The sequence below is a fragment of the Chiroxiphia lanceolata genome, chromosome 6 (assembly GCF_009829145.1).
Source record: "Chiroxiphia lanceolata isolate bChiLan1 chromosome 6, bChiLan1.pri, whole genome shotgun sequence".
Taxonomy (NCBI): Eukaryota; Metazoa; Chordata; class Aves; order Passeriformes; family Pipridae; genus Chiroxiphia; species Chiroxiphia lanceolata.
In genome coordinates, this window is record NC_045642.1 from 314,787 (window position 1) to 340,589 (window position 25,803).

The following is a 25,803-nucleotide window of genomic DNA, read 5'->3' on the forward strand; positions in this document are numbered from 1 at the left end:
CGAGGCAGAGTGTGGGTGAATTCTTTATCCTGAAGGGGGTTATGGAGTTGGGAGCATCCTGGAGGATAAATGGATGCCCGGGGGATAAATGGATGCCTCATGGACTGAGGGGCGAGGCAAAGGATGGCTGGGCTCTGTCCTGAAGTGGGTTTTGGAGGTGGAATCATGGAACTTGGAGCGTCCTGGAGGACTCAGTGGTTTGAGACACAAGGCTCCTTATCCTGACATGGGTTTTGGAGCTAGAAACACGGAACCGGGACCACCCTGGGGGATAAATGTGGCGGGATTTGAGGCAGGAGGCAGAGTGTGGGTGAGCTCTTTTATTGAGGAGGAAGGCTCTGGCGTGGGTGGCTGCACATCCAAGGAGCTCGGAGCGCAGGGAAGAGGCTCCTCCGGCCATCCCAGCAAGGCAGAGCCCCCGTGTCCCCCCCAGAGAGGGACACGGCCCCTCCGGCCGCTCCGTGCCACCGGCCATCACCCGAGGAGAGCAGGATGAGGAGCTGGGAACTGGGGGAGCACGGCAGGGGGGCTCCACTCCTCCGGGGACGTGTCGGGATGTCCTCGGGGCTCCGGGGACCAGGGGCTTGGCAGGCCGGGGTCTCTCCCGTGGATCATCCGGGCGGGGGGCAGGAGGGGGAAGAGCCACCTGTGACAGGGACAAGAGGTGACGCCCAGGAAAGGGACGTGGCTCCCAATCCCTCCCCGACACCCGAGGGGGTGAGTCCCACCTGGATCAAACCCCAAAGCCGCTCCCCCGGGATTGGGGAAGGCGGGGACCCCCCCGTGCCACCCGCTGTCCCTGTCCCGGTCACCTGGAGGGCAGCGGGAGGGGGGCTCAGGCGAAGATGCTCCCGATGCTGGAGGCCAGGATGATGGCCAGGATGATGCAGCACAACATGATCATGATCTTCTTCTGCTCGGGGAGACAGGGAACGTGAGCCAGGGACACACCGGAGGGGACGGGGACAGGGATGGGCAGGGGGATAAGGGACAAGGAATGGGGAAGGGGACGGGACAAGGACAGGCCGGGCGGGGGGCTCAAGGGACAAGGATGGGGCTGGGGAGGGGGACAGGGGACAAGGATGGGGATGGGGATAAGGGATAAGGAATGGGGCTGGGGAGGGGGACAAGGGGCAAGGACAGGGATGGGAGGGGGACAGATTGGGAGAGGGACAAGGATGGGACTGGGAAGGGGAACAAGGGAAAAGGAATGGGGCTGGGGACAAGGGACGGGGTTGGGGAAGGGGGGCAGGGGACAGGTACTAGGAATGGGACTGGGAAGGGGGATAAAGGACAAGGACAGGGGCTGGGAAGGGACAGGGGAGGTGGCAGGGCGGGTGTGAGCTGCTTGCCTGTAGTGCAGAGAGGTGACAGTGCCGGTGTGTCCCCCTGGCACAGGTGACCAAACTGTGACTTACCCAAACACTTGGGTGGGGGGGACGCTCCGGGCAGAGCCCGGGGGGTTTGGGGTGTCCCCAGCCCCACAGCCCCTCTCATCTCCTACAAAAACGGGGCAGTCACAGCCCCCAGACCCCCGGGCACCCCCGGAGCCGGGCTGGTGGCTTTGGGTGTCCGGGGTGACAGCAGGGAGAGGAGGCACAGGGCAGGGATCAGCCGGGATTTTATTGGAATTGGGAACTAAAATGTCCACGGTCGCCGCGGCGCCGGCCACTGTCCCCATTCCCATCCCGCGTGTCACCGGGACGAGCGTCCAGCCCTCGGATCCATCTCCTTGTCACCTCGCGCTGGCACCAGCGGCCGCGTCCCCGCGGTGTCGCGGTGTCCCCTCCCCTTCCCATGGGGAGCATCCCAGGGATCGGCGGGGAACTGAGACGGGGCGCTCCGTGGAGGGAAAGGCGGCGGTGCCGAGCCGGAGCCGGCGGTGGGAAGCGGGACACGGAGGGTGAGGGAGCAGGTCCGGGAAAAGGCAGGGAGGGAAGCGGGCGGGATCGGTGCCGGGGAGGATCCAGCCGGGAGGTGACAGCGCTGGGATGGTCGGGAGCGTCTGGAGGAGGGAGAGGCGGGATGTCAGCTCCCGGCTGGAGAGGCTGGAAGGGAATGGGACCAGGGGGTGCAGCGGGGAGCTATGGGGAGGGAGGGAGGGATGTGGGGAGCACGGAGCCGACCTCCAGAGCCCCCAGCACCGCAGGGCCGAGCAGCAGGGACCCCCGAGCGCTGCAGCCCCCCGAGAAGCAGCAGCCCCCGAGCAGAGCCCTGGGGCTGCAGCCCCTCAAACACCGGCAGAGCCCCGAGCGCCACAGACCCCTGAGCAATGTGTCCTGAGCATCGCAGCCCCCCGAGGCTCCCCAAACGGCACAGACCCCCTCAGCAACACGGACCCCCGAGTTCCAAAGACCCCTGAGCGCTGCAGGCCCCCGGGAAACAAAGACACCCCCCCCGAGCACCACAGACGCCAAGCACAGCAGAGCCCTGAGCGCTGCAGACCCCAAGGAATGCAGAGCCCCCGAGCACCACAGACCCCAAGCCACCCCCAGCCCCGTGACAGCCCCAAAGCATCGGGGCCCCCCTGAGCAGGAGCTGACGGTGGGACCACCCCAGCAGTCCCTGCTGCCCCCCGGGACTCAGTGTCCCCACGGGGGGGGGGGGGGTCCCCTGCCCCCCAACACTTACAGACCCCCCTCTCTGGGGCTATTTCGTGGGCAGCCCCACTGAGAGTCCGATGATGAGGGCAACTGTCCCCAACAAGAGCACGGCCACCACCACCAAAAACAGCAGCTTCTGGGGGGACAGGGGGGACACGGGGGTGGTGACACCTGTGCCACATGGGGGACACCAGAGGGGGGCACCGGGGGGTCCTGAAGAGCCAGAGATGCTGCAGAGCCCCGGGACAGGGCAGGAGGGGCTGAGCCCTCCCCAGCTCATCACACTGAGGGGGGCACAGAGAGGGACAGAGCTGCCCACCCCCCATGGAGGTGACAAAGAGGGGAGTGGGGACCAGCTGGGGTCACTGGGGGGAGGTGGGAGTCATTGGGGGCAGCTGGGGGACCACTGGGGGCGTCTGGGGGGGACAAGAGGTGGCTGAGGAAATGAGGGTGGCTGGGGGGAACAAAGGGTGGCTGTGGGGGACACAGGGTGGCTGGGGGGGACAAAGAGTGGTTGGGGGGACACAGGGTGGCTGAGGGGGACAAAGAGTGGCTGTGGGGGACACAGGGTGGCTGGGGGGGACAAAGAGTGGTTGGGGGGACACAGGGTGGCTGGGGGACACAGGGTGGCTGGGGGAAACACAGGGTGGCTGGGGGGGACAAAGAGTGGCTGTGGGGAGCACAGGGTGGCTGGGGGGGACACAGGGTGGCTGGGGGATGCAGGGGGGCTCAGGGCTGCTGGAGGATATGGGGAGATACTGGGAACACTGGGAGATGGGCAGCCACACTGAGGGCCAGAGAGGGACACTGGGGGTGCCGTGGGGACACTGCGGGCTATGGAGGGGACACGGGGGGACACCGGGGCCGTTGGTCCATCTCACCCTCCTGGCCTCACTTTGGTACTTCACAGCCTTTTTGGTGTCAGCCACGGCCCTCTCCACAAATCCCACGGACTGGTCCATGTTGTTCTCGATGCGGTCGATCATGGATCCCTACGGAGCACCGGGGGCAAGGGGACACTGAGAGCACCCAGGGGTGCTGGCACCCACCCACCCTGCGTGCCCCAGTGTTTGCCCCTGCTCAATCCCATGGCCCCATACACAGCTCCCTGCTTGTCCCTGCTCATCCCCATGCACAGGTCCCTGTTCGTCCCTGTGACCCACTGGACAGGTCCCTGTGACCCACTGGACAGGTCTCTGCTTGTCCCCATGCCCAGGTCCCTGCTCGTCTCTGAACAGGTCCCTGCTCGTCCCCATGACCCCGTACACAGGTGGCTGCTTGTCCTTGTGACCCCATGCCCAGGTCCCTGCTCATCCCCATGACACTGTGTGTGTGTCCCTGTTCTTCCCCGTGATCCCACGCACAGGCTCCCTGTTTGTCCCTGCTCATCCCATACACAGGTCCTGCTCATCCCCATGACCCCATGCCCAGGTCCCTGCCTTGTTCCTGTGACCCCATGCCCAGGTCCCTGCTCAACCCTGTTAACCCCACACCCAGGCCCCTCCCTGCTTGTCCCTGTGACCCCGTGAGTCCCCCCATGTGTCCCTGTTCATCCCTGGGCACAACTCTCTGCTCGTCCCCACACGGGGGTCCCTGCTGGGCCCCACTGATCCCATGCCCAGTTCCCTGCTTGTCCCTGTGACCCCATACACATGTCCCTGCTCATCCCCATGACCCCATGCCCAGGTCCCTGATCATCCCTGTGCCCCCATACACAGGTCCCTGCTTGTCCCTGTGTCCCCGTACCCAGGTCCCCGTTTGTCCCCGTGCCCCCAGGTCCCTGCTGGTGGCCATGCCCCCCCCCGTGCCTGGTTCTCCACGAGCATGGCGATGTCCACGAACATGTCGTGGAGCTCCTTGATGCTGCTCTCCAGGCGCACGATGTCCTTGTGCCGCCCCTCGATCTCGCTCAGCGCCTGCTTCGAGATCTGCGAGTCCATGATCTGCAAACAGGGGCCGAGGGGGGGAAACGTCAGCGCTGGGGGGGGAACCAGGCCCTGTCACCCCCCCCGTGTCCCCCCGTGTCCCCCGGCTCACCCCCGAGGTGAAGATGGAGGGGTTCCCGCTCTCCAGCATCTCCTCCAGCTCCTCGTCCGTCGTGTTCTTGCCGGCTGCGGGAAGGTGGGAAGGGGTGGGGCTGGGCCATGCCCATTTTTGGGGTGATGGGCGGGGTCTGTGTGGGGCTGGCTCCACCCACATTGCCAAAATGATGGGTGACTTTGGGCCTGGCTCCACCCACTATCCTGAAGGGGTGGGGCTTGTATGAAGTGCCCCACCCTATTCCCCGGAGGGGCGGGGTCTGTTTGCTCTGGTCCCACCCACTTTACCAAAGGAGGGGGGTCTTCAGGGGCCTGACAGCCCCCACTGTGCCCAAGACGAGGGGTTTGTAGGGCCTGGCTCCACCCCCTTTGCCAAAAGGGTGGGTCTTTTGGGGCGGACCCCACCCACTTTTACCATAGGGGCGTGGTCTGTAAGGACTGGCTCCTCCTACTTTACAAAAGGGGTGTGGTCCCGAGTGTCCGGCTCCTCCCACTTTCCCAAAAGGTCGGGGTCTGTATGGCCTGACTCCCACAGCCACTTCCCAGAAGGGACAGGCTCTGTAGGGAACAGCCCCACCCCCCTTCCCAAATGCCCCCTCACCCTCCCAGGGTTGTGGTCACTCACTGATCTCCAGCTGCCGCTGGATCCGGCCCTTGCTGCGCTCCCGGAAATCCACCTGCGCCTCGTTGTACTTGGTCATGACATCCACGAACTTGCGGGACAGGACCGAGTGCTGGGGACGGGGACAGGGACACGGGGATGGGGACACGCCGGGCACGGTGCCTCCCCAACCCCTGGGGACGGGGACACGGGGATGGGGACACACCGGGCACGGTGCCTCCCCAACCCCTGGGGACAGGGACACAGGGATGGGGTCACGCCGGGCACGGTGCCTCCCCACCCCCTGGGGACAGGGACACAGGGATGGGGACACGCCGGGCACGGTGCCTCCCCAACCCCTGGGGACAGGGACACGGGGATGGGGACACACCGGGCACGGTGCCTCTCCAGTCCCTGGGGACAGGGACACAGGGATGGGGTCACCCCAGACGTGGCGTGTCCCAACCCCAGGGGACAGGACTGGCTGCTGGGGATGGGGACAGGGAGTCAGACCGGTGACAATCTGGGCATGGCATGTCCCCAGCCTTGGACATAGGGCAGGAGGAAGCTCTGGGGGTGGGGACAGTGACATGAGACACAGGACACCGAGGATGTGGCATGTCCCAGCCCAAGGGGGACAGGACAGAGTGCTGGGGACAGGGCAGAGGAACAGGAAGCCTGGGAGAACCAGGTGCTGCTGGGGACAGAGACAGGAGACTCGGGGACACCAGGACGTGCCACATCCCCAGCCTGTGGGAGCACTCAGGACCTGGGGACACTGGATGGGGACAGGGAATGGAGGCTTGGGGACACCTGGCCATGCCACATGCCCAGCCCACAGGGGACAGGGTGGCACAGGGGACACTGATGGGGACAGCCCCAGCAGCGGCTCCCAGGGCCCGGAGCTCACCTGGGATTTGCGTATCCGGAGGTCGGCGGAGGATCGCGCCTCGTCCTGCTCGATGTTCCTCTCCATACCTGGAAAGAGCAGGATTCCAACCCTTCAGGGACCTTCCCCGCTGCCAGACCCCGCGGTCCCAGTGTCCCCAGCGCGGCCGTGGGGACGGGGACACCCAGGGCCACTCACTCTTCAGCTTGTTGCGGACGCTGTTGGCCATCTTCTTGATCTCCGCCGTCAGCTGCTCCAGGTCATCTTTGGTCTCTGCGGGATCATGGAGGTGAGGAATGTCCCCAGGAAGGCTCCCTGTGACCCAGGGGACACTCGGGACGCTTGGGGACACCGTCAGCACACTCACTCTGCTCCGGGATGGGCGCTGAGAGGATGAGGCTGTAGAGCTTCTTCGCTTCCTCCACGTTCTCCGAGATCTTGTCGATGTTCTGCCGGGTCTCCTCGATCTGGGCACGCCAGGAAGGATTTGGGGGGGGGTTAGGAGGCAGCCCTGTGCCCCCCCAGCCCCTCTCCCAGCCCTCCCTCACCTCCGAGAAGAACTCATCCATGAAGGCCGTGTTGTCCACGGCGATCTCCAGCTCCTCCGCGTCGTCATCCGCGTCCTGCTTCTGTGGGACACAGCGCCCGGAGGTGACCCCCGCCCCGCCAGCGCCCCCAGGGACCCCCCCGGGGGGCCGGGGGACACGGGGGGAGCAGCCATGGGGATGTGGTGGCACGGGGGGGGGAGGGACATCTGCAGCGGGGAGCGGGGGGGGGGCCGAGCTCCGCTCACATCTGGCCGGGAATTAAGGGATTGCTGGGCTTGGCTGGAGGGAGGGGACGGGAACGGCGGCGGGATGGGGCTGGGACGAGGTTTGTGGCCCCAAACGCGGCCCCACGCGAGCAGCCCTGGGGGGCACAGGGGTGACCGGTGCCCCTCGCTCCGGTGTCACGCCCGGCCCCCCACCCGAGCGCCCCCAACTCCGCCCCATCCCAAAATCCCAATCCCAGCCCCTCCGCCTCCCCTCGCCCCCCTCGGCTCCGCCAGCACCCCGGGGGTGCTGTCGGGGTGTCCTGGGGAGGGGACCAGACCCCCGGGAATGGACCACCCCCCCGTCCCCCCCACTCCCGCTGGAGTAAAAATAAAATTAATCCCTTCACTCCCCCCCGAGGGCTTTATCTGATGGCTCCGTAATCCCGGTAAATCCCTGCCAAGCCTCCCTGCCACGGCGGGGGGCCGGGGGCGCGGCTCGGGGGGCTCCTGGGACCCCCACAACCCGTGGGGAGCCGGCGCTGGGGAGCGAGGGGAGCCCCCCGGGGAAGGGGGGAAGTGGAGCCCCACGGCCGGGCGGGAAAAGGGATGAGGAAGCGGCGATGGTGGCGGGAATGCGAGGGGCAGGACGGGGTGCTGGCACCCCCGGGCACCCCAAATTCAGTCCCGCCCCCCATGGCCTGGGTGGGTGTTGGTGTCCCCTCTTTGCACCCCACGGGGGGGGAGGGACAGGGTTTGTCGAGGGGGCTGATGTCACCCCGAAATACCCGATGTACCCCCAAACCGCACAGAGCTGGCCCCCCCAGTCCCTCTCACATGACACCCCATTGCTGGGGGGGGCTCAGGACCTCCCACCGACCGTGGAATGGGGTCTTGGGGACCCTCCCGACGCCCCTCCACACAGAGGGGTGGCACCTCGGTGACACCCGTCCCATGGTGTCTCCACCCACCGCGGACTCGGGTTTTGGGGTCCCCCATGTCCGTGACGGCCTCATCCACGATGGGGTGGGGTCTTGGGGACCCCCATCCCCGTGACGCCCCCAGGCACCGTGGGACGGCATCTCACTGTCACCTTCCCCCCCCCCGTGATGTCCCCACCCACCGCGGACTCGGGTTTTGGGGTCCCCCCTCCCCGTGACGCCCCCACCCGTTATGGGGTGGGGTCCTGGGGAGCCAGTCTCCCGTTCCAGCGAGCCCTGGGGACCCCACGAGGTGTCCCCTGTCCGCGGGGGTGCCTCTCTCACCGCCTTGAGCTGCTCCAGCCGGTCCTTCATGGTGCCCCCGAGGGCTGGGGGGGCGCGGGGGGGTCCCCGTCGTCGCCCACCGCCGGGATGGGGGTGTCACCCTCGGTGTCACCGCTCGGCCAGGCCTCCTACATCCAGGCGAGGTGGCGGGTGGCCCCGTCCCCTGTCCCCGAGCCCGGGGCTGTCCCTGCGTTAATCCCCAGTGACGGGCGCGGGGAAGGCGCCGAGGGGAGGGACGGGGAGGAGCCGCCCCTCACCTGGGACACCCGGGGACACCGGACACGCCACAGACGACAGCTGGGGGTGGCCCCCGGGAGGTGACGGAGAGGTGGGGTAGGGATGTGGGGTGGCCCCGGTTTGGAGGCGCTGAGGAAGTCGGTCCCCACGGGGGTCACGCGGCGGCGACGACGTGTCATCCATCCCCCGCCACGGGTGGCGGCGGCGGGAGGATAGCTGGGGACAGGGGACACGGCTGGGGACAGGGGACACGGCTGGGGACAGGGGACATGGCTTGGGGACACAGATGAGCAGACATGGGGAGGAATTGGGACACAGCTGGGGGACAGAGCTGGGGAGGAGGGACGTGGCTGGGAAGAGGGGACACGGCTGGGGGGACGCAGACAGGAGTAGAGACACAGCTGGGGACGGGGACACATCTGGAGACAGGGAACAGGGCTGGGGACACAGTTGGGGGGACACGCGTAGGGATAGGGACACACCTGGGGACATAGGTGGGGACACAGCTACGGACACAGGTGACAGCTGGGGGGACACAGCTGGAGACAGGTCATGGCCGGGAATAGGGGACATTGCTGGGGACGCAGTGGGGGGCACGGCTGTGGATACCGGGCACAGCTGGGGAACGTGACTGGGGACAGGGGACAGCACTGGGTAAAGGGGACACGGGTGGGGGATAGGGGTCACATCTGGGGGGACAGCCGGGGACATGGGACGTCGTGGGGGATAGGGGACAGCTTGGGGACATGGCTGCAGACAGGGGACACAACTGAGGGGCGTGGCAGGGGACAGAGGCCACAGCTGGGGACAGGGGACCAGGGTGAGGGGACATGGCTATGGACAGGGGGTCACAGCTAGGGGGGACACATCCCGGGGGACACTGGCTGTGTGTGAGGTGACACGGGACAGGGCCGGGGGGGGACACGGCTGGGGGGACACTGGTTGTGTGTGGGGTGACCCGTGGGGGCACTGGGTGCGCACCGAGGTGACCCGTGTGTGACACAGCTGGGGGGTCACTGGCTGTGTCTGGGGTGACCCGTGGGGGCACTGGGTGTGCACCGAGGTGACCCGTGTGTGACACAGCTGGGGGGTCACTGGCTGTGTCTGAGGTGACCCGTGGGGGCACTGGGTGCGCACCGAGGTGACCCGTGTGTGACACGGCCGCCGGCCCCTTTAAGAGACACGGACACCCTGCGAGCCACAGTGTGGGCGTGGCTAACTCAGACCACGCCCCCTCGCGCGCCGGCGGGCGGGGCGCGAGGGGGCGGTGCCGGCGGGTGACGTCATGCGGCTGCGCCCGCGGCGGCGCATGCGCGGCGGGGCGCGGGGCCTGGTGGGGCGGCGCGGGGCCTGCGGGCGGGGGGCGCCGGCGCCGCCATGTTCCGGTACCCGGTGAGCGGGGGGGGGCAACGGGGGGCACCGCGGGGATGGGGGGGGGCGGGGGGAGGCGAGGCGTGCGGGAGAACCGCGGCGGGGGGGGGGGACACCGCCGGAATGTAACGGGCCGGGGGGGGCAGCGGCGGTGTGTAATGGGGAGGGGGGTTGAGGGGATGGGGAGGTTGCGAGGGGGTGGAGGGGGGCGCTGGGGGTGTATAACGGGCTGAGAGGGATCACCGGAGTGATCTAACGGGCTGGGGGGGTCACCGTGTTGGTACGACGGGCTGGGAGGGGTCACTGGGGCGATGTGATATGGGGGGGCAGTGGGGGGGCACAGTGGGCTCGGCGGTGGGGCATGAGGGGCTGGGAGGGGTCGCCGGGGTGATATAACGGGTTGGGGGGGGGACACCGGGGACGTATAACGGGCCGGGGCGGGTCACTGGGGAGATGGAGTGGGCTGTGGGGGTCATTGGGGAGTTATATAGGGCTGTGGGGGCTGTAATGGGCTGGGGGGTCACTGGGGCGGTGTAATGGGCTGGGGGGCTCACCAGGGGTGTGTAATGGGGCTGGGGGGCTGTGACGGGCTGGGGGGGTCACTGGGGCAGTGTAATGAGCTGGGGGGCTCACCAGGGATGTGTAATGGGACTGTAACGGGCTGGGGGGCTCACCAGGGAGGTGTAATGGGGCTGGGGACTGTAACTGGCTGAGAGGGGTCTGTGGGGAGGTGTAATGGGCTGGGGGGCTCATCAGGGATGTGTAATGGGACTGTAACAGGCTGTGGGGGTTACTGGGGATGTGTAATGGGCTGGAGGACTCACCAGGGATGTGTAATGGGATTGTAACGGGCTGGGGGGCTCACCAGGGATGTGTAATGGGACTGGGGGGGGCTCTAACGGGCTGGGGGGTCACTGGGGCGGTGTAAGAGGCCGGGCAGGGGGGTTTCCCCTTGGCGTGGCCATCCCTTGGGATGAGAAGCCGCTGCTGAGCCCGTTGCTGGTTCCTGGCCGTGCCAGTCCCTGGAGGACTGCCCGCTGGACGAGGACGAGGACGCCTTCCAGGCCCTGGGGGAGGAGGATGAGGACATCGATCAGTTCAACGACGACACCTTTGGGGCCGGGGCTGTCGGTGAGACCCCCAGGGGACCCCCCCCCCCACCAGGCCCTCAAATCCCCCTGGTGTGACCCCCATATCCTCCCTGTATGTGACCCCCCACCCCACCCCGCCCAGTGTGACCCCAAAATCCCCTCATGTGACCCCCGCTGCACCCCCCGTGAGGCCTCCTGCGTGTGACCCCCCCCAAATCCCTGTGGTGTGTCCCCTCAGATGACGACTGGCAGGAGGCCCACGAGCGGCTGGCGGAGCTGGAGGACAAGGGTGTGCCGAGCCGGGACGCGGACGGTCCGGCCGGGAATGACGGGGACGTGCTGGGCGACCCCGAGGACGCGCTGGCCGAGCGGCTCACGCGCCTCGTCATCGAGGGCGACCTGGAGGACCCGGCCATCATGCAGGCCGTGCACACCAGGGGGCCCACCCAGGTGGGATCGGGGGGAGGGGGGGTCCTGGGGTGGTGGTGGGGTCCTGGGCTGGATCCCACCGCCCCGTCCTGACTCTCCGTGCGCTCCCCAGCAGCCCGGAGCGCTGAATTCCAGCATCTGGGACAGCTCGGCCGTGCTGCGGCGCATCCGGGGGCCGCTCCTCACTCAGGTACGGGGGGGGCTTCACCCAGTGTGTCCCCCCACCCAAAACCCTGTGGCGGCGAGGTGGGTGGGATAAGATGAGCTTGGGAAGCGCTTCCAGCTCTGCTTGGGGTAGTGGAGTGTCCAGCTTTCCTCGTGCTGCATCCGGGTGGATGGGGTGTGGCTCGTTGAGGACCCTCATAGTCATCACCTCTTGGAGGGATGGAGTGGGACAGGATGGGGTGTTCTGGCTGCTCCGGGATCCCTGGTGACATCTGAGGGATGTCAGGGCTCGTAGCGGGATTTGGGAACGTTGGTGCCTCGAGGCAAAGGATTTTTGTTTTGTGGTTTAATTAACAGTCAGGCTTTGAAGTGCTGCCTGACCAACCTTCTCCCAGCCCTGTCTCAGCCTGGGAAGTGACACAGGATTCCCACCACGCACCCTGTCATCCCAAGCGGGGCTCGTGGGATCCCTGGGAGATCCCGGGAAAGCGCGGCGGGACACGGAGAGCTGGCAGGAGGAGGGACGTGGTGGGACACAGTGTCCGTGCCCCCCGTGCCAGTGTGTGATCCCGGGGGGTGTTCCCCTGGCAGGAGATGCCGTCGGTGTCCGTGCTGGATTACGCTCTGCCCCAGCGGCCTCCGCAGGCTCGGGAGGAGGAGCGGGACCCCTCGGAGCGGGCGCTGCCCCGGCGCTCCTCGTCCCCCATCATCGGGAGCCCCCCGGTGCGGGCCGTCCCCATCGGCACCCCCCCGAAACAGGCCGCCATCCCCAACTTCAACCAGCAGGTACCTCCCCTGCCTCCGTGCGCTCCAGGGGGTGCAGGATGCTTTCCGCAGGGAGTGACCGTGCCGCTTCCCTCTTCCCAGATTCTGTGTCCCAAGCCTGTCCACATCCGAGCTACCATGCAGCAGCGCTATCCCGCTCCCTACGGAGAGAGGATGTCCCCCAACCAGCTCTGCAACGTTCCGGTATCCAGCCCCTCCTCATCCCTCCTTTTTTGGGGATTGACTTCCAGCCCCCCCCCTCCCCAAAATCCCCAATGCCCCATTCCCGTGGCTCATCCCTGCTCCCTGGAGCCTGGCCTGCCTGGCACACCTTCCTTGTCCCGTCTGTGACCGGGGTCCCTCTTCCCACGTCTTTCCCCAGAACTCCTCCCTCCTGGGTCACCCGTTCCCCCACAGCGTCTCTCCCGTCCTCACCCACCTGCAGAGGGCCCAGCTGCTCGGAGGAGCCCAGGTAAAGCCCCTTCCTGCGTTTCTCCAGCCCCTCCACGGGCGGAATCTCCAGGATTTGGCTCTCCATGGCTCTCTTCCCTCCGAATTCCCCCCCGGCTGACTCCAGGCTCTCTCTCTCCCCGCCAGGCCGGCCGAATGTCCCCCAGCCAGTTTGCCCGGGTGTCCGGCCTGGTCGGGAGCCCCCTTCCCTCCGTGAATCCCAAGCTTCTCCAGGGCAGAGTCGGGCAGATGATGCCTCCGGCCGGAGGGTTCCGTGCCTTTTTCGGGGCTCCCCCCGCTCCGCCCCCCTCGCAGCTCCCGCACCCTCCGGGCCCCGGATCCCACCTGAGGTCGGTGCCGTCCCTTTCCCGGCCGCTTCCCGGCTCCCGGTGCCCATCCCTGACTCTTCCTGCTCTTCCCAGGCCGCAGATGTTCCGGCCGGACACGACCCACCTGCACCCGCAGCACCGGCGGCTCCTGCACCAGCGGCAGCAGCAGAGCCGGAAGTGAGTGCCGGGGGCTTGGATCGGGAATGCCGGGCGCGGGGACGTGTCCTGCTTCTGGGGTCACCTGTCCCCCCCTCTCTGTCCCTTCCTTAGCTCCGGTGTGCTCACGGGTGCCCTTCTTCTCCTGCCAGCCAGCACCGGAGCCTCAACGGCTCCGGAGGGGACCGAGGGGGCCACCGGAGCAGCCATCAGGAGCAGATCCGTAAGGATCCCTATGCCAACCTCATGCTGCAGCGGGAAAAGGACTGGGTGTCCAAGATCCAGATGATGCAGCTGCAGAGCACTGATCCCTACCTGGATGACTATTACTACCAGGTACCCGGGAGCGGGAAGAATCCAGCTCGTTCGCAGCCTTAGGACAATTGGGATCTTGCAGTGTGGTGTCTGTGGGTGGGGGGTGTCAGGAAGGCGGAGGAACAGTGTGGGATCAGCATCCGCCTTCTCTTCTTGGGTGAGATTTCCAAGGATTTGGAGATGCTGGAGGACACTGGCAGCGTGGATTCGGAGTTTTGGGATAGCAGGAAAGCAGCTCTTTTTTGTCAGAGGAAGAAGAGACAGGACAAAACCCCTGGAATGGCAGACAGGGAAGGTGCTAAATGGAAATTCAGCAGAGATCCGTAGGCAGGGATTGGATGACTCTGGTCCGACTGGGAGTGCTGGTGAGGAATCCTGCGGGGAGGTGAAGGTGGATAGGGTTAGATTGCTCCTGCTTTTTCCTAGTTCAGGAATAAGGAATGCCAGACAGGGCTGGGGAGAGGCAGATTTGGAGCAGGTGGAGCAAAGTGGTAGATGGGGGACAGTTTGAGGGTCCACAGGGGGAGAGAGAAATCCACCTAGGATGGGCACCTGGAGTGGGAGACTGAGTGGGGTGGGAGAGCTATACCCGATGGATCCGTCCCCTCCGGAGCTGGCAGAGGTTTTTTGGGATCTGTGGGTGAGCTGGTTCCCCGTAGAGGAGAGGAACTGGGGCAGGATGTGAGTCAGCAGAGCTCCGCTGTTGCAAAAGGGTCGGACGTTGGACGGGCTGGATGCGGTGGGGAGGCCCCGGCATGGTGCCAACGGAGCAAGGCAGGCAAACTGGGATGTGCTGGGAAGGACTGGGAGCCGGGAAACTCACAGGGAGAGCGGATCTGTCCTTGTACTGAGGAAGGGCTGAGGAGGAGCCTCGGCCTCCGTCATCCCAAGGGATGAGAGAGGAAAACGCGCTCGGCTGTGCTTTAAGTTGCGGTGTTGGGAACACCGGGAAACGCGTAGCACAGGCTGGGAGGAGGCAGATGGATGGCTCCTGGCCTGGTTTCTGGGAGAGGATTCTCAACCTCTCCTCTCCCTGCCTCAGAATTACTTTCAGAAGCTGGAGAAGTTGGCAGCGGCCGAGGAGGTGCACGGGGATGGTCCCAAGAAGGAACGCACCAAACTCATCACCCCTCAGGTGGCCAAGCTGGAACACACCTACAAACCAGGTAAAGCCCTCCGGCAGCCACGGGGGGCTCCTGTTATCCAGGGATGTCGAGGTGGCTGATCCCAGGGCTTCCCTGCTCCTCCCTCCTTCCTGCAGTGCAGTTCGAGGGCTCGCTGGGAAAACTCACCGTGTCCAGCGTCAACAACCCCCGGAAGATGATCGACGCCGTGGTGACGTCCCGCAGCGAGGATGACGTGAGCTCGGGGCCTTCCTCTCCCCTCTGGCACGTCCCTGGGGATGCTTCCCACATCCCTGACTCCCTCTTCCCTCCCTGGCAGGAGACGAAGGAAAAGCAGGTGCGGGATAAGCGCCGACAGACCCTCGTCACGATCGAGAAGGTGATTTTGGGGCGGGGGGATCGTCACGGCCAAGGGTGGGATGAAGGGTGGGATGGTCTCCATGATGGATCAGCTCCAGGCATCCAGCTGGGAAAAGGCAGTGGCTGAGGTCCTGCTTGGATCTCTGTGGAGCAGAGATCCCATAGGTTCCCTGTTCACAGGACAAGGGAGAGCGATGGACGACGGGGAATGGCTTTAAATTGACTGAGTGTGGGTTAAGTGGGATATTGGGAAGAAATTTTTCCCTGTGAGGGGGGGTTAAATGGGACATTGGGAAGAAATTCTTCCCTGTGATGGCAGTGAGGCCCTGGAATGGATTTCCCAGGGAAATTGTGGCTTCCCCATCCCTGGAAGCGCCCAAGGCCAGCTTGGAGCAACCCGGTCTAGTGTAAGGTGTCCCAGCTGGAGCCAGATAACCATTACAGGTCCCTTCCAAGCCGAACCATTCCATGATTCCATGGGTGATCCCTGCTCCCTGCAGACGTACAGCCTCCTCCTGGACGTGGAGGACTACGAACGCCGGTACCTCCTGAGCCTGGAAGGGGAAAGGCCGGCCCTGATGGGAGAGAGGAAGCAGAAGATCTGCGACATGTACGACAATCTGAGGGGGAAAGCGCCTGGCCAGGACAGGTGAGTGGGGATTTCGGGAGCTCCCACGCTCCCTCACCACTCACAGCCACTCAAACCAGCTTTTATGGACCTCTTTGACTATTCCAGTGGCCGAAATAACCTTTTTTTTGGGGTGTTTTTCCTTTTCTTTCACCGTTTTTCCCTCTCTGTGGTTGCAAAGCCTCAACTTCCATCCCCTCAGATGAGGGTTAGGAATGTCGTTCCTGCGTTGTTTTTCCCTCCTCAGGGATGTTTTTTTGAGGCAGAGGGGGGTTTCCCACCTGATCCAGCCGTGGGATAACCCTGGGATGCTCCCAGGGGAGGGTTTGGCACCTTTCTCCTCCCCTTCCTCAGGCCGAGTGACGACCACTTCATGCAGATCATGTGCATCCGGAAAGGAAAGCGCCTCGTGGCCCGGATTCTCCCGTTCCTGGCCCCGGAGCAAGCGGCCGACGTGCTCATGGCCACGGCCAGGAACCTGCCCTTCCTCATCAAGAAGGATGCTCAGGATGAGGTGAGATTCCAGAGGCTGGGAGATGCTCTGTGAGGGGCCGGTTTGGAGCTGGAAGGTGGGATGCGACATCGTTGGTGGCTCCTGCCTCTCCTGTGAGAGTGGCAGAGGGGCGGGGGGAGCCCGGGAATCTGGGAAATAAATCATAGGATCATGGAATGGTTTGGGTTGGAAGGGACCTTAAGGCTCATCCGGTTCCAGCACGACACCTTCCACTAGACCAGGTTGCTCCAGCCTGGCCTTGGACACTTCCAGGGATGGGGCAGCTTCTCTGGGAAATCCGTTCCAGGGCCTCACCACCCTCACAGGGAAGAATTTCTTCCCAATATCCACCTAAGCCAGCACATGGAATCCTGGAATGGTTTGGGATGGGACTTAAGGATCACTCAGTGGGCAGGGACACCTTCCACTAGCCCATGTTGCTCCAAACCCTGTCCAGCCTGGCCTTGGACAGCCTGGAAATCCAAGGAGCAGGATGATTTAAGAAGGAAAAAGCGTTGCCTGAGGATGAAGCTGTGAGGGGAATTGCCCACAGCAGTTCCAACTGGAAGCACGTGGAGCTCCCAACTCTCCTCCTTTCTCCACAGGTGCTTCCCTGCCTGTTGAGGCCCTTTTCCCACGTCCTCTACCACCTTCCCTTGGGAACAGTCACCAGCCTTGTGCAGCAGCTCACGAACCTACCTCAGAGCGCCGCCGCTCCCACCAACCTGCACCTCACTGCTGTGCTCCAAAACAAGGTACTCCTCATCCCCTGGGATCACTTCCTGCCCTTGGGAATTCCCCAGCAGCCTCCCAGGGCCGGGTGCACTTCCTGATGTTCTCTCCTTGCTAATTAACGAGAGTGTCTGGCAGATTAATTAACGGTCTGAGGTGGCCCCGGGCGGCTTCCGAGCCTGTCCTTCTGGGCTGCAGAGTCCTGGCCTGGATTTTGGGGTGGGAATGCTGCTCCAACAGTGTGGGAGCCCAGTTGCTCCTGGGCTGGGAGTGGTTCATGGTCTTGCCTCATGGATTCGGGCCCCAAACAGCCTCTTCATCCTCCTCCTCCTCCTGGCCAGGGATCCTCCTGCTTGTCCCGGCGTTCCCAGCATTGGGAATCGGAGGGGATGCTCAGAGGGGGCTCCCTGACCCCTGTCTGTGTCCCCACAGTTCGGTCTGTCCCTGCTGTACTTGGTCCTGAGCCGGGGGGAGGAATTGCAGAGCTCGGACACGAACACGGAGCTGATCCAGGACAACCAGTGGTGAGTCCCTGTTCTCCACTGTCCCCGCATTCCCAATCCCTCGGGGAGGACAAGGTGGCCTCTAAGCTCCCAGAATCCTTCCTGAGGGGAGCTGGGGGGTTCCTGGCTTCCCCCAGCACGTCCCACAGCTCTCACTCCTCTCTTCTCCCGCGGTTTATTCCGGCAGGACGGAGCTGATGCTGATGGCCACCCGGGAGCTCCTGCGGATCCCTCAGGGAGCCTTGGCCAAGCCCGTGTCCATCCCCTCCAACCTGATCTCCCTCTTCTCTCGTTACGTCGACCAGCAGAAGCTGAACTTGCTGGAGACCAAATTGCAGTGAGTGTCCAGCCCCCTTTTCCCTGTGGGAATGCGGCCAGAAGAGGGAGAGCCAGAGGCTGGGGGTGGGAAAAGCCCTGAGGGAGCAGCGTGGGGGATCTCTGATCCCACCCTGTTGTTCCCCCATTCCAGCTTAGTGCACGGGATCCGGTAGATCTCCGTGGCTCCTCGCCACCACCGGGATGTTCCAGAGGAAGGCTGGAAGGAAGGATGGATAAATGGATGGATGGAGGGCACACGGTTCACCCCACACCCCCCAACGCCCGGCCTGGCACGAGGGGCACATGCTGCCCCCCCCCAAATTCCTGGATGAGTGGGAAAAGGGGGATGTTTGGCTGCTCCCCTCTTTTCCCACAAAGCGCTGCCTTTCCCTGCTGCTCCTAAATTCCCACTGAGTCCCTCTGCACCCCCAAGCTGCTGCTTCTCCCCCGAACTCTCACACTACTGAGGATCCCGGAAAGGGGGAGCCCCTGGCTCCACATCCTTGGGATGCCAGGGGTTCCCCCTTCCTTCCCTGCTCCTTCTCCAGCCCTTCCCAGTCCCGCTCCCAGCCTTTCCCAAGGTGATCACACGTCACACACCTGTTTTGCACACTTGCTGCGTCTTCCCAAAATTCAGCTCCTTCCCTCACCCCCGGGATCAGCCCCAGCAGCTCCAGGGGTGGTTCAGCCAGGCCTTTGTCCCCTTCCCAATCCGGGTGGATCCAGCTGCTCCTCGGGAAGGTGGTGGTGGTGGTTGGGGGATAATTTTACCTTTTTTTTTTTTTTTTTTTTTGCTTTTAAAAAGAAAAAAAAACAAACCAAGAGATTTGCACATGTAGGGATTTTACACCAGGAATTCCTCCCGGCATTAACCAGCCCCACCCCCCCTGCTGCTCCCAGCCCTTTCCCCCTTATTTTCCTCTGACAGATCAAGTGGAAAGTTCATTTATTATTATTATTATTATTATTATTATTATTTTATTTTTTGCCTTTTTTTTTTTCTTTTTTTCCCTACTCTTTTTCTGCTTTTTCTTCTGCTGTTTCCTGGGTTTTTTCTGCCTTTTTTTTTTTTTGTGCTTTTCGGTTTGATTTTTTATTTCTCTCTTCCCTCTTTTTGTTTTGCTTTTTTTCTTCTTCTTTTTTTTTCCCTTTTTCTTCTTCTATTTCCTCTTTTGCTTTTTTTTTTTTGTTTGTTTGTTTGTGTTTTTTCTCTTCCCCCTCCCCTCCCCACCCGCCTTCCCACTTTTTTTCGTTCTGGTTAATGAGAATAAAAGTTTCTAAATTTACATTTTTATAGGGTATTGTAAATAAAGATGACTTGTATACTGCTGCCGACCTGACCGCTCCTTCTCCGGCCCCCGCCACCCCCGGGGGTGTCCCCAGGGGGGTGTCCTCCCTCCCTCTCCTCGTTTGTCCCCCCCGCAGGTCTCGAACCCGCGGCCCCCGGGTGTCCCCCAAGGCGCTCGGGGAGGGGGCGTGGCGACGCCTCAGCCAATCGCCGCGCGCGCCGCGCCAGGCCCCGCCCCTCCGCCAATGGCTGGCGGGATGACTCACCGCTCGCCGTCACGCCGCGCGGCGCGCCGCTCCCGCTCTGATTGGCCGGCCGCTTGAGTGACGGGCGCGGCACCCCTCTCTGGCCAATGGCAGCGCGCGCGGCGCCCCACCGCCGCCGCTCCCGCCAATAGGACGGCGGCGTGGGCGGGACGAGTGACGGCAGCGCGGCGGGGCGGCGGCGGCGGCGGCGATGGCGGAGCTGCGAGCGGCGGGCGCGGGGCCCGGCCCGGCCGCGCCCCCCGGGCCCACAGCGCTGCCCGCGGGCCCCGGCGCGGCCCCGGCCCTGCCCTCACCGGCGGCGAGCGCCGGGGCCCCACCGGCACCCACGGCGCCGGCGGCCCCCACAGCGGCGGGAGGCGGCGGCGGCGGGGCCGGTGCGGGCGGCGGCGGGGCCGGTCCCGGCTCGGCCCGCGAGGGGTGGCTCTTCAAGTGGACCAACTACATCAAGGGGTACCAGCGCCGCTGGTTCGTGCTCAGCAACGGGCTGCTCAGCTACTACCGGTACGTACCGGGCACCGGGGACCCCCCGTGACCTTGGGGACCGTCTGAGCCCCCACGGGGTGAGGGGAGGGGGGCGAGGGCGGCGTCCCCCGCGCCCCGCTGGGAGGGGTCGGTGTCCCCCGGGAACGGCTGGCGAGGGGGGCGGGTGTCACCTGCCTGTCCCCGGGGTTGTCACCTCTCGGTTCCCCGGGGCTCAGTTTGGGGAGGGGGCCGTCAGGCTGTTCCCCGGTGCCAGCAGGGCGAGTCACGCCTCCCTGGCCCCGGGGTTGTCACCTCCGTGTCACCGGGGCTGTCACCTCCCTGTCCCCGCGGGTATTTTGAGGGGGGTCGGGAGGGTCTCCACCCTCGCCCCTTCCAGCCCCTGGATCCCGCTGTCTCTCCCAGCGCCTCTTCTCGATGGCCCCGTGGCTCGTCCCCAGGCCCCGGCAGTGTCACTGCCACTCCCTCGGGGACATCTGAGCCCGGCCCGGGGGGGGCCGTGTCCCTCCGTTACTAATGGGAGAAACGGAGTCTTGGGCAGCTGCCGGCTCCGGTTACACGGCCGGGAATGGGGGGGGACCCACCGGGACGGGGGTGTCCCGCCTGGATGTCACCCCTGCCACCCGCTGACGTGGACAGGGAGTGCCAGGCTGGGACTTCACCCTCGTCCCGGCCCGTGCCTGGATCCGGGAAGCACCAGGATTCCCGAGGCTCCCTGAGGCCACTCCTGGGAGCCAGAGACTGTGGATTCACCCCCCCTAAAGCAACATCCTTCCACCCTCGGCCCCACCAAAGCCTCCCTATTAATAGCCCCGCGTGCCGGGTCGGGAATGCCGCCGGGTTGGGAATGCCGAGCCCCCTGCACGGCCCCCTGTGGGTTCCTCCCGGGGATCCCGGCCCCTTCCCTCCCTCACCGCGTGCTTCCCGCGCAGATCCAAGGCGGAGATGGGCCACACGTGCCGGGGCACCATCAACCTGGCCACGGCCAACATCACCGTGGAGGATTCCTGCAACTTCATCATCTCCAACGGCGGCGCCCAGACCTACCACCTGAAGGCCAGCTCCGAGGTGGAGCGGCAGCGCTGGGTCACCGCCCTTGAGCTCGCCAAGGCCAAGGCTGTCAAGATGCTGGAGGAGTCAGGTACGGCATTCCCGGGATCCCACAGGAGCCAGGGCAGGGGCACAGTGCCCTCAGGGTGAAATCCGGTGTCCAACAGGACCCAGGGCAGGATTCCAGAGTCCCTAGGGCGGGGTGATGGTGCCCCTCAGGGCAGGATCCCAGTGTCCTGACAGTGAAATCCCAGTGCCCAGCAGGACCTAGGATAGGATCCTGGTGCCCTAGGCAGGATCTCAGTGCTCTCAAGGTGAAATCCCAGCGCCCCATAGGAGCCAGGGTAGGATTCCAGTGTCCCCAGTGCAGGATCCCAGTTCCCCACAGAGCAAGACCCCAGTGCTGCACAGAACCCAGGCCAGGATCCCAGTTCTCCATGGAACCCTGGGCAGGATCCCAGTGCCCTGGGCAGAATCCCAGTGTCCCACAGGCCCCAGGGCAAATTCCCAGTGCCCAACAGGACCCAGGACAGGATCTCAGTGCCTCAGCACAGGATCCCCTGTGCCCCACAGAACCCAGGGGAGGATCCCGGTGCAGGATCCTGGTGCAGGATCCCAGTTCCCTACAAGACCCAGGACAAAATTCCAGTGCCCCACAGCACCCAGAGCAGGATCCCAGTGCCGTGCAGGACCTGGATCAGGATCCCAGTTCCCCATGGGACCCAGGGCAGGATCCCAAGGCAATATCCCAGTTCCCCACGGGACCCAGGGCAGGATCCCAAGGCAATATCCCAGTTCCCCATGGGACCCAGGGCAGGATCCCAAGGCAATATCCCAGTTCCCCATGGGACCCAGGGCAGGATCCCAAGGCAATATCCCAGTGCCCCATGGGACCCAGGGCAGGATCCCAAGGCAATATCCCAGTTCCCCACAAGACCCAGGGTAGGATCCCAGCACCCTGGGCAGGATCCCAGTGCCCCACAGGCCCCAGATCAGGCTCCCAGTGCCCCGCAGGCCCCAAGGCAGGATCCCAGCACCCTCAGGGATTTGGGGATCCCCCGTGCTCCCCTTGGCAGCCCCCCCATCATCCCCCGGTGCGGCGGGCGTTCAGAGCCGGGCGTACGGGACAGCCCCCCTGCCGCATCCCAACCCGCGCTTCCCATCCCTTCCCCGTTCCCTCAGACGACTCCGGCGACGAGTCGGTGTCGCAGACGGACAAGACGGAGCTGCAGAACACGCTGCGGATTCTGTCCAGCAAGGTGGAGGACCTGAGCACCTGCAACGACCTGATCGCCAAGCACGGCACGGCCCTGCAGCGCTCGCTCAGCGAGCTCGAGGCCCTGCGCCTGCCCCCCGAGAGCACCGACAAGATCAAGCAGGTCAACGAGCGGGCCACGCTCTTCCGCATCACCTCCAACGCCATGATCAACGTGAGGCCGCTTCCCCGGGGGAAACAGGCGGGAAAACCGGCGGGAAAACCGGCGGGAAGCACTTTCCCCCCCCGCCACTCGTGTTTGGGTTCGGTTTTGTCCCCGCAGGCCTGCAGGGATTTCATGCTGCTGGCGCAGACGCACGGGAAGAAGTGGCAGAAGTCGCTGCAGCAGGAGAGGGATCAGCGGATCCGGCTGGAGGAGACGCTGGAGCAGCTGGCAAAGCAGCACAACCACCTGGAAAGGGCCTTCCGGGGGGCCACGGTGCTCCCCGCCGGCACGCCCGGCACCGGCGGCTCCGGGAAAGGTGGGATGGGACGAGGCTGCTTTCCCTGAGCTTCCCTCGCTCCGCTGATCCCAGGGGGTGGGTCTGTCCCGCGTCACCTGTGCAGCCAAGGGATTTTGGCACCGATGGCACACTCCAAACCGGCTCCCTCTGACGCCCCGCGGAGTTGCCAGGGCGATGTGTGTGACCCCTCTGGCAAAGACAGGATGGGACAAGCCAGGTGTTCCCCAGCTGCTTTCCCCAGCCAGGCTCAGCTGCCCTCAGTCCCCTGATCCCAAGGGCTGGGTCTGTCCCCTGTCACCTTGTGTGCCCAAGGGATTTTGGCACTAAAACCGGCTCCAGAGTGGCTCATCTGAGCCTTGCCTGTGTGACCCCTGCCTGCTGGTGACAGGGGCCTCCCAGTGTCCCACTGGTGGGGAAACTGGGAGCGATGTCCCTTCCTTAACAGCACTGTCCCCTTCCCAGATCTGTGCTGCCCCTCCAAAGGTGACATGAGCGATGAGGACGATGACAACAACGAGTTCTTTGACGCCCCCGAGATCTTCCCCATGCCCGACATCATGGGCCACAAGTGAGTTCTGGGGGGCTCTGGGGGGGCCCCACTGCCTGGACCTCCTTGGAAATGATCACCCTGTTTTCCACCCTTTCCAGGAGAACTGGGAGCAACATCAGCGGCACCAGCAGCGACATCAGCCTGGATGAGCAGGTGGGACGGGGGTTTATGGCTTTGGGGCAGGAACAGGGCTGGGCTGGGGGTCCCCGAATTCCCACAGAGGGGTTTTGGGGAGTCACAGTGATGGAACAGCCCTCGGGGGAAACAGGGCTGGGCTGGGGGTCCCTGAATTCCCACAGAGGGGTTTTGGGGGGTCACAGTGATGAAACAGCCCTCGGGGGAAACAGGGCTGGGCTGGGAGTACCCTAATTCCCACAGAGAGGTTTTGGATGGTCACAGTGATAGAACAGCCTTTGTCTCCCCTCTCCCCAGTACAAGCACCAGGTTGAGGACACCAAGAAGGAGAAGAGAACCCGCATTCCCTACAAACCCAACTACAGCCTCAACCTCTGGAGCATCATGAAGAACTGCATCGGGAAGGAGTTATCCAAAATTCCCATGCCGGTGAGCGTGGGTACATCCGGCGGGTGTGCTCGGGGCTCCCCAAAAAGCCCCTTTTTTTGACCCGTTTCTGCCTTGCAGGTGAACTTCAACGAGCCACTGTCGATGCTCCAGCGGCTGACAGAGGACCTGGAGTACCACGAGCTCCTGGACCGGGCGGCCAAGTGCGAAAGTTCCCTGGAGCAGCTGTGCTACGTGGCCGCCTTCACCGTCTCCTCCTACTCCACCACCGTCTTCCGCACCAGCAAACCCTTCAACCCGCTCCTGGGGGAGACCTTCGAGCTGGATCGGCTGGAGGAGAGCGGATACCGCTCCCTCTGCGAGCAGGTGTGGCCAGCCCCGCCCTCCCGGCCTCTCTTATTCCCTTGGGATGGGCAGCACTGAGCCGTTCCCAATCCCTACCCAGGTGAGCCACCACCCCCCGGCCGCTGCCCACCACGCCGACTCCAAGCACGGCTGGACGCTCCGCCAGGAAATCAAGATCACCAGCAAATTCCGAGGGAAATACCTCTCCATCATGCCTCTAGGTGAGCATCCTGGGATTTTGGGAGCCGCCCGAGGCTCCGGGCGTGGTTCCCGACACAGCTTGTGCCCCACCCTCAGGTACCATCCACTGCGTCTTCCACTCGTCCGGCAACCACTACACGTGGAAGAAGGTGACCACCACCGTGCACAACATCATCGTGGGGAAGCTGTGGATAGACCAGGTGGGAAATCACGGATATGGGAGCGCCCCTGGCCCTGTGTGGATCCCTTGGGAGCGGGGTGTGGGTGGGTCTGACTGTCACCTTGCCTCTGCAGTCGGGTGAGATCGAGATCGTCAACCACAAGACGGGTGACAAGTGCAACCTCAAGTTTGTCCCTTACAGCTACTTCTCCCGGGATGTGGCGAGGAAGGTAGGGAAAACAGGGAAGCGCGGGACGTCCCGGGTGCCTGTGTCCTGATTGGTGCCATCCCCTCTCCCTCCAGGTGACCGGGGAGGTGACGGACCCCTCGGGGAAGGTGCACTTTGTCCTGCTGGGCACGTGGGACGAGAAGATGGATTGCTACAAAGTCCAGCTGGGAACGGGGGACAACGGAGCCGAGGCCCGGCCGCGAGCCCACGAGTCCGAGGACAGCCGGGTGCTGCTGTGGAAGCGGAACCCGCTCCCGTGAGTCGGGAACGCGGGACGAGGCCTCTCCCGGGAGCGGAGACGCGGGGCCGGCGCTGAATTCCCCCCCCTTCCCGTGCCGCAGGAAGTACGCGGAGAACATGTACTACTTCTCGGAGCTGGCGCTGACCCTGAACGCCCCGGAGAGCGGGACGGCTCCCACGGACAGCCGGCGGCGCCCCGACCAGCGGCTCATGGAGAACGGGCGCTGGGACGAGGCCAACGCCGAGAAGCAGCGGCTGGAGGAGAAGCAGCGGCTCTCCCGCAAGCGCCGCGAGGCCGAGGCCGCCCGCGCCTCCGAGGACGGTAAGGAAGGGATGGCCCCCCCCCCCCCCTTTTCTCTGGAGCCCCCCCGGGTGGCCCCCCCGGGCCCTCACCCCCTCTGTGCCCCCCAGGGACCCCCTGCGATCCCTACAACCGCTGTGGTTCGAGCGGAGGAAGGACCCGGTGACGCAGGAGCTGGCGCACGTCTACAAGGGGGGGTACTGGGAGAGCAAGGAAAAGCAGGACTGGAGCCTGTGCCCGGATATTTTCTGAGCCCAGCGAGGAGGAGGAGGAGGAGGAGGAGCGGCGGGATGGGGGGGATGAAGGCCAGGACCCCCCCCCCTTCCGTGTCTGTCTTAAGCGCCCGCTGTCCCCGCGCCGGCCGGGCTTTGCCTTAGCCCACCCACACTGACCTTGGGGAGCGGGAGCCAACACAGCCCCCCCAGAGCCGGGCTGGAACGGGGGGGGTTCCCTCATCCCACCCGGCACCCTGGGGTGGGGGGCATGGCCACCCCCAGGGTGGGGGGTCCCCGGGGTGAGCCCGAGGCTGGCCTTGGTCTCCCCCCCCCCTCCCCACTTTTCTTCCCGTCCGCCCCCAGGAGTTCGGGTGCTTTTGGGGTACGGGAGGGGACAGACTCCCCCCCCCAGCCTGTTCTATAGGTGTATATTATATATATGTAGAGAGCAATCGGGGTCCCCTTCTCCCCCTGCCCAGGGGGAGCCTTCCCCAGCCCCCGCTTTGGGGGTCCCCCCCCTCCCCGGGGTGTCCCCCACCCACGGGGACCCCCCATGAGGTGCCTTCCCTGTAGGTTTAGGGCGGGGGGGAGAGCTGTCCTGGGTTTTGGGGGGGTTTGCACCC

At 64.7% G+C, this 25,803-nt stretch overlaps 3 protein-coding genes across 6 annotated transcripts; 2 read left to right on the top strand and 1 right to left on the bottom strand.

The window, feature by feature from the left end:
• Positions 1 to 491: 491 nt before the first annotated feature.
• On the bottom strand, positions 492 to 8,302 carry STX3 (syntaxin 3). Its single transcript, XM_032691648.1, has 11 exons — positions 8,149 to 8,302; positions 6,681 to 6,761; positions 6,500 to 6,599; positions 6,331 to 6,405; positions 6,154 to 6,221; positions 5,268 to 5,376; positions 4,641 to 4,714; positions 4,412 to 4,546; positions 3,485 to 3,595; positions 813 to 913; positions 492 to 646 (listed from the first exon to the last, which is right to left on the bottom strand). The coding sequence occupies exons 1-10, from the start codon at positions 8,176 to 8,178 to the stop codon at positions 836 to 838; spliced, it is 861 nt and encodes a 286-aa protein (XP_032547539.1). The 5' UTR covers positions 8,179 to 8,302; the 3' UTR covers positions 492 to 646; positions 813 to 835.
• A 1,414-nt stretch (positions 8,303 to 9,716) lies between these two features.
• On the top strand, positions 9,717 to 18,944 carry PATL1 (PAT1 homolog 1, processing body mRNA decay factor). 4 transcript variants are annotated; one of them, XM_032690888.1, is made up of 19 exons: positions 9,717 to 9,777; positions 10,776 to 10,887; positions 11,086 to 11,297; positions 11,392 to 11,466; positions 12,033 to 12,227; positions 12,309 to 12,410; positions 12,589 to 12,678; positions 12,804 to 13,006; positions 13,079 to 13,162; positions 13,294 to 13,477; positions 14,499 to 14,622; positions 14,718 to 14,815; positions 14,900 to 14,959; positions 15,441 to 15,589; positions 15,923 to 16,082; positions 16,667 to 16,816; positions 17,226 to 17,317; positions 17,484 to 17,633; positions 17,766 to 18,942. In XM_032690888.1, exons 1-19 carry the CDS (start codon positions 9,763 to 9,765, stop codon positions 17,785 to 17,787), a joined length of 2,277 nt encoding a protein of 758 aa, XP_032546779.1. In that variant the 5' UTR covers positions 9,717 to 9,762; the 3' UTR covers positions 17,788 to 18,942. The 4 variants fall into 4 exon arrangements, with proteins under 4 accessions (XP_032546779.1, XP_032546778.1, XP_032546776.1 ...); XM_032690887.1 differs by having other exon boundaries at positions 9,730 to 9,777; positions 11,389 to 11,466; positions 17,766 to 18,406; XM_032690885.1 differs by having other exon boundaries at positions 9,730 to 9,777; positions 11,389 to 11,466; positions 12,804 to 13,162; positions 17,766 to 18,944.
• A 611-nt stretch (positions 18,945 to 19,555) lies between these two features.
• Positions 19,556 to 25,236, top strand: OSBP (oxysterol binding protein). The gene is made up of 14 exons (XM_032690917.1): positions 19,556 to 19,669; positions 20,581 to 20,789; positions 21,881 to 22,128; positions 22,237 to 22,435; positions 22,880 to 22,985; positions 23,066 to 23,120; positions 23,400 to 23,531; positions 23,610 to 23,855; positions 23,935 to 24,055; positions 24,132 to 24,235; positions 24,330 to 24,425; positions 24,499 to 24,680; positions 24,766 to 24,986; positions 25,076 to 25,236. Exons 2-14 carry the CDS (start codon positions 20,594 to 20,596, stop codon positions 25,129 to 25,131), a joined length of 1,962 nt encoding a protein of 653 aa, XP_032546808.1. The 5' UTR covers positions 19,556 to 19,669; positions 20,581 to 20,593; the 3' UTR covers positions 25,132 to 25,236.
• The last annotated feature ends 567 nt before the right edge of the window (positions 25,237 to 25,803 follow it).

Bases quoted from the DNA above. Each gene is read 5' to 3' on its own strand.
- STX3 (XM_032691648.1), bottom strand. From the start codon at position 8,178: ATGAAGGACCGGCTGGAGCAGCTCAAGGCG. The intron at 6,762-8,148 runs GTGAGAGAGGCA...TGTGTCCCACAG, and splicing joins GGCTGGAGCAGCTCAAGGCG to AAGCAGGACGCGGATGACGA. The intron at 6,406-6,499 runs GTGAGTGTGCTG...ATGATCCCGCAG, and splicing joins AGCGCCCATCCCGGAGCAGA to AGACCAAAGATGACCTGGAG.
- PATL1 (XM_032690885.1), top strand. The intron at 12,228-12,308 runs GTACCTCCCCTG...CCCTCTTCCCAG, and splicing joins TCCCCAACTTCAACCAGCAG to ATTCTGTGTCCCAAGCCTGT. The intron at 13,163-13,293 runs GTGAGTGCCGGG...TTCTCCTGCCAG, and splicing joins CGGCAGCAGCAGAGCCGGAA to CCAGCACCGGAGCCTCAACG.
- OSBP (XM_032690917.1), top strand. From the start codon at position 20,594: ATGGGCCACACGTGCCGGGGCACCATCAACCTGGCCACGGCCAACATC. The intron at 23,532-23,609 runs GTGAGCGTGGGT...TCTGCCTTGCAG, and splicing joins TATCCAAAATTCCCATGCCG to GTGAACTTCAACGAGCCACT. The intron at 24,056-24,131 runs GTGAGCATCCTG...CCCCACCCTCAG, and splicing joins CCTCTCCATCATGCCTCTAG to GTACCATCCACTGCGTCTTC.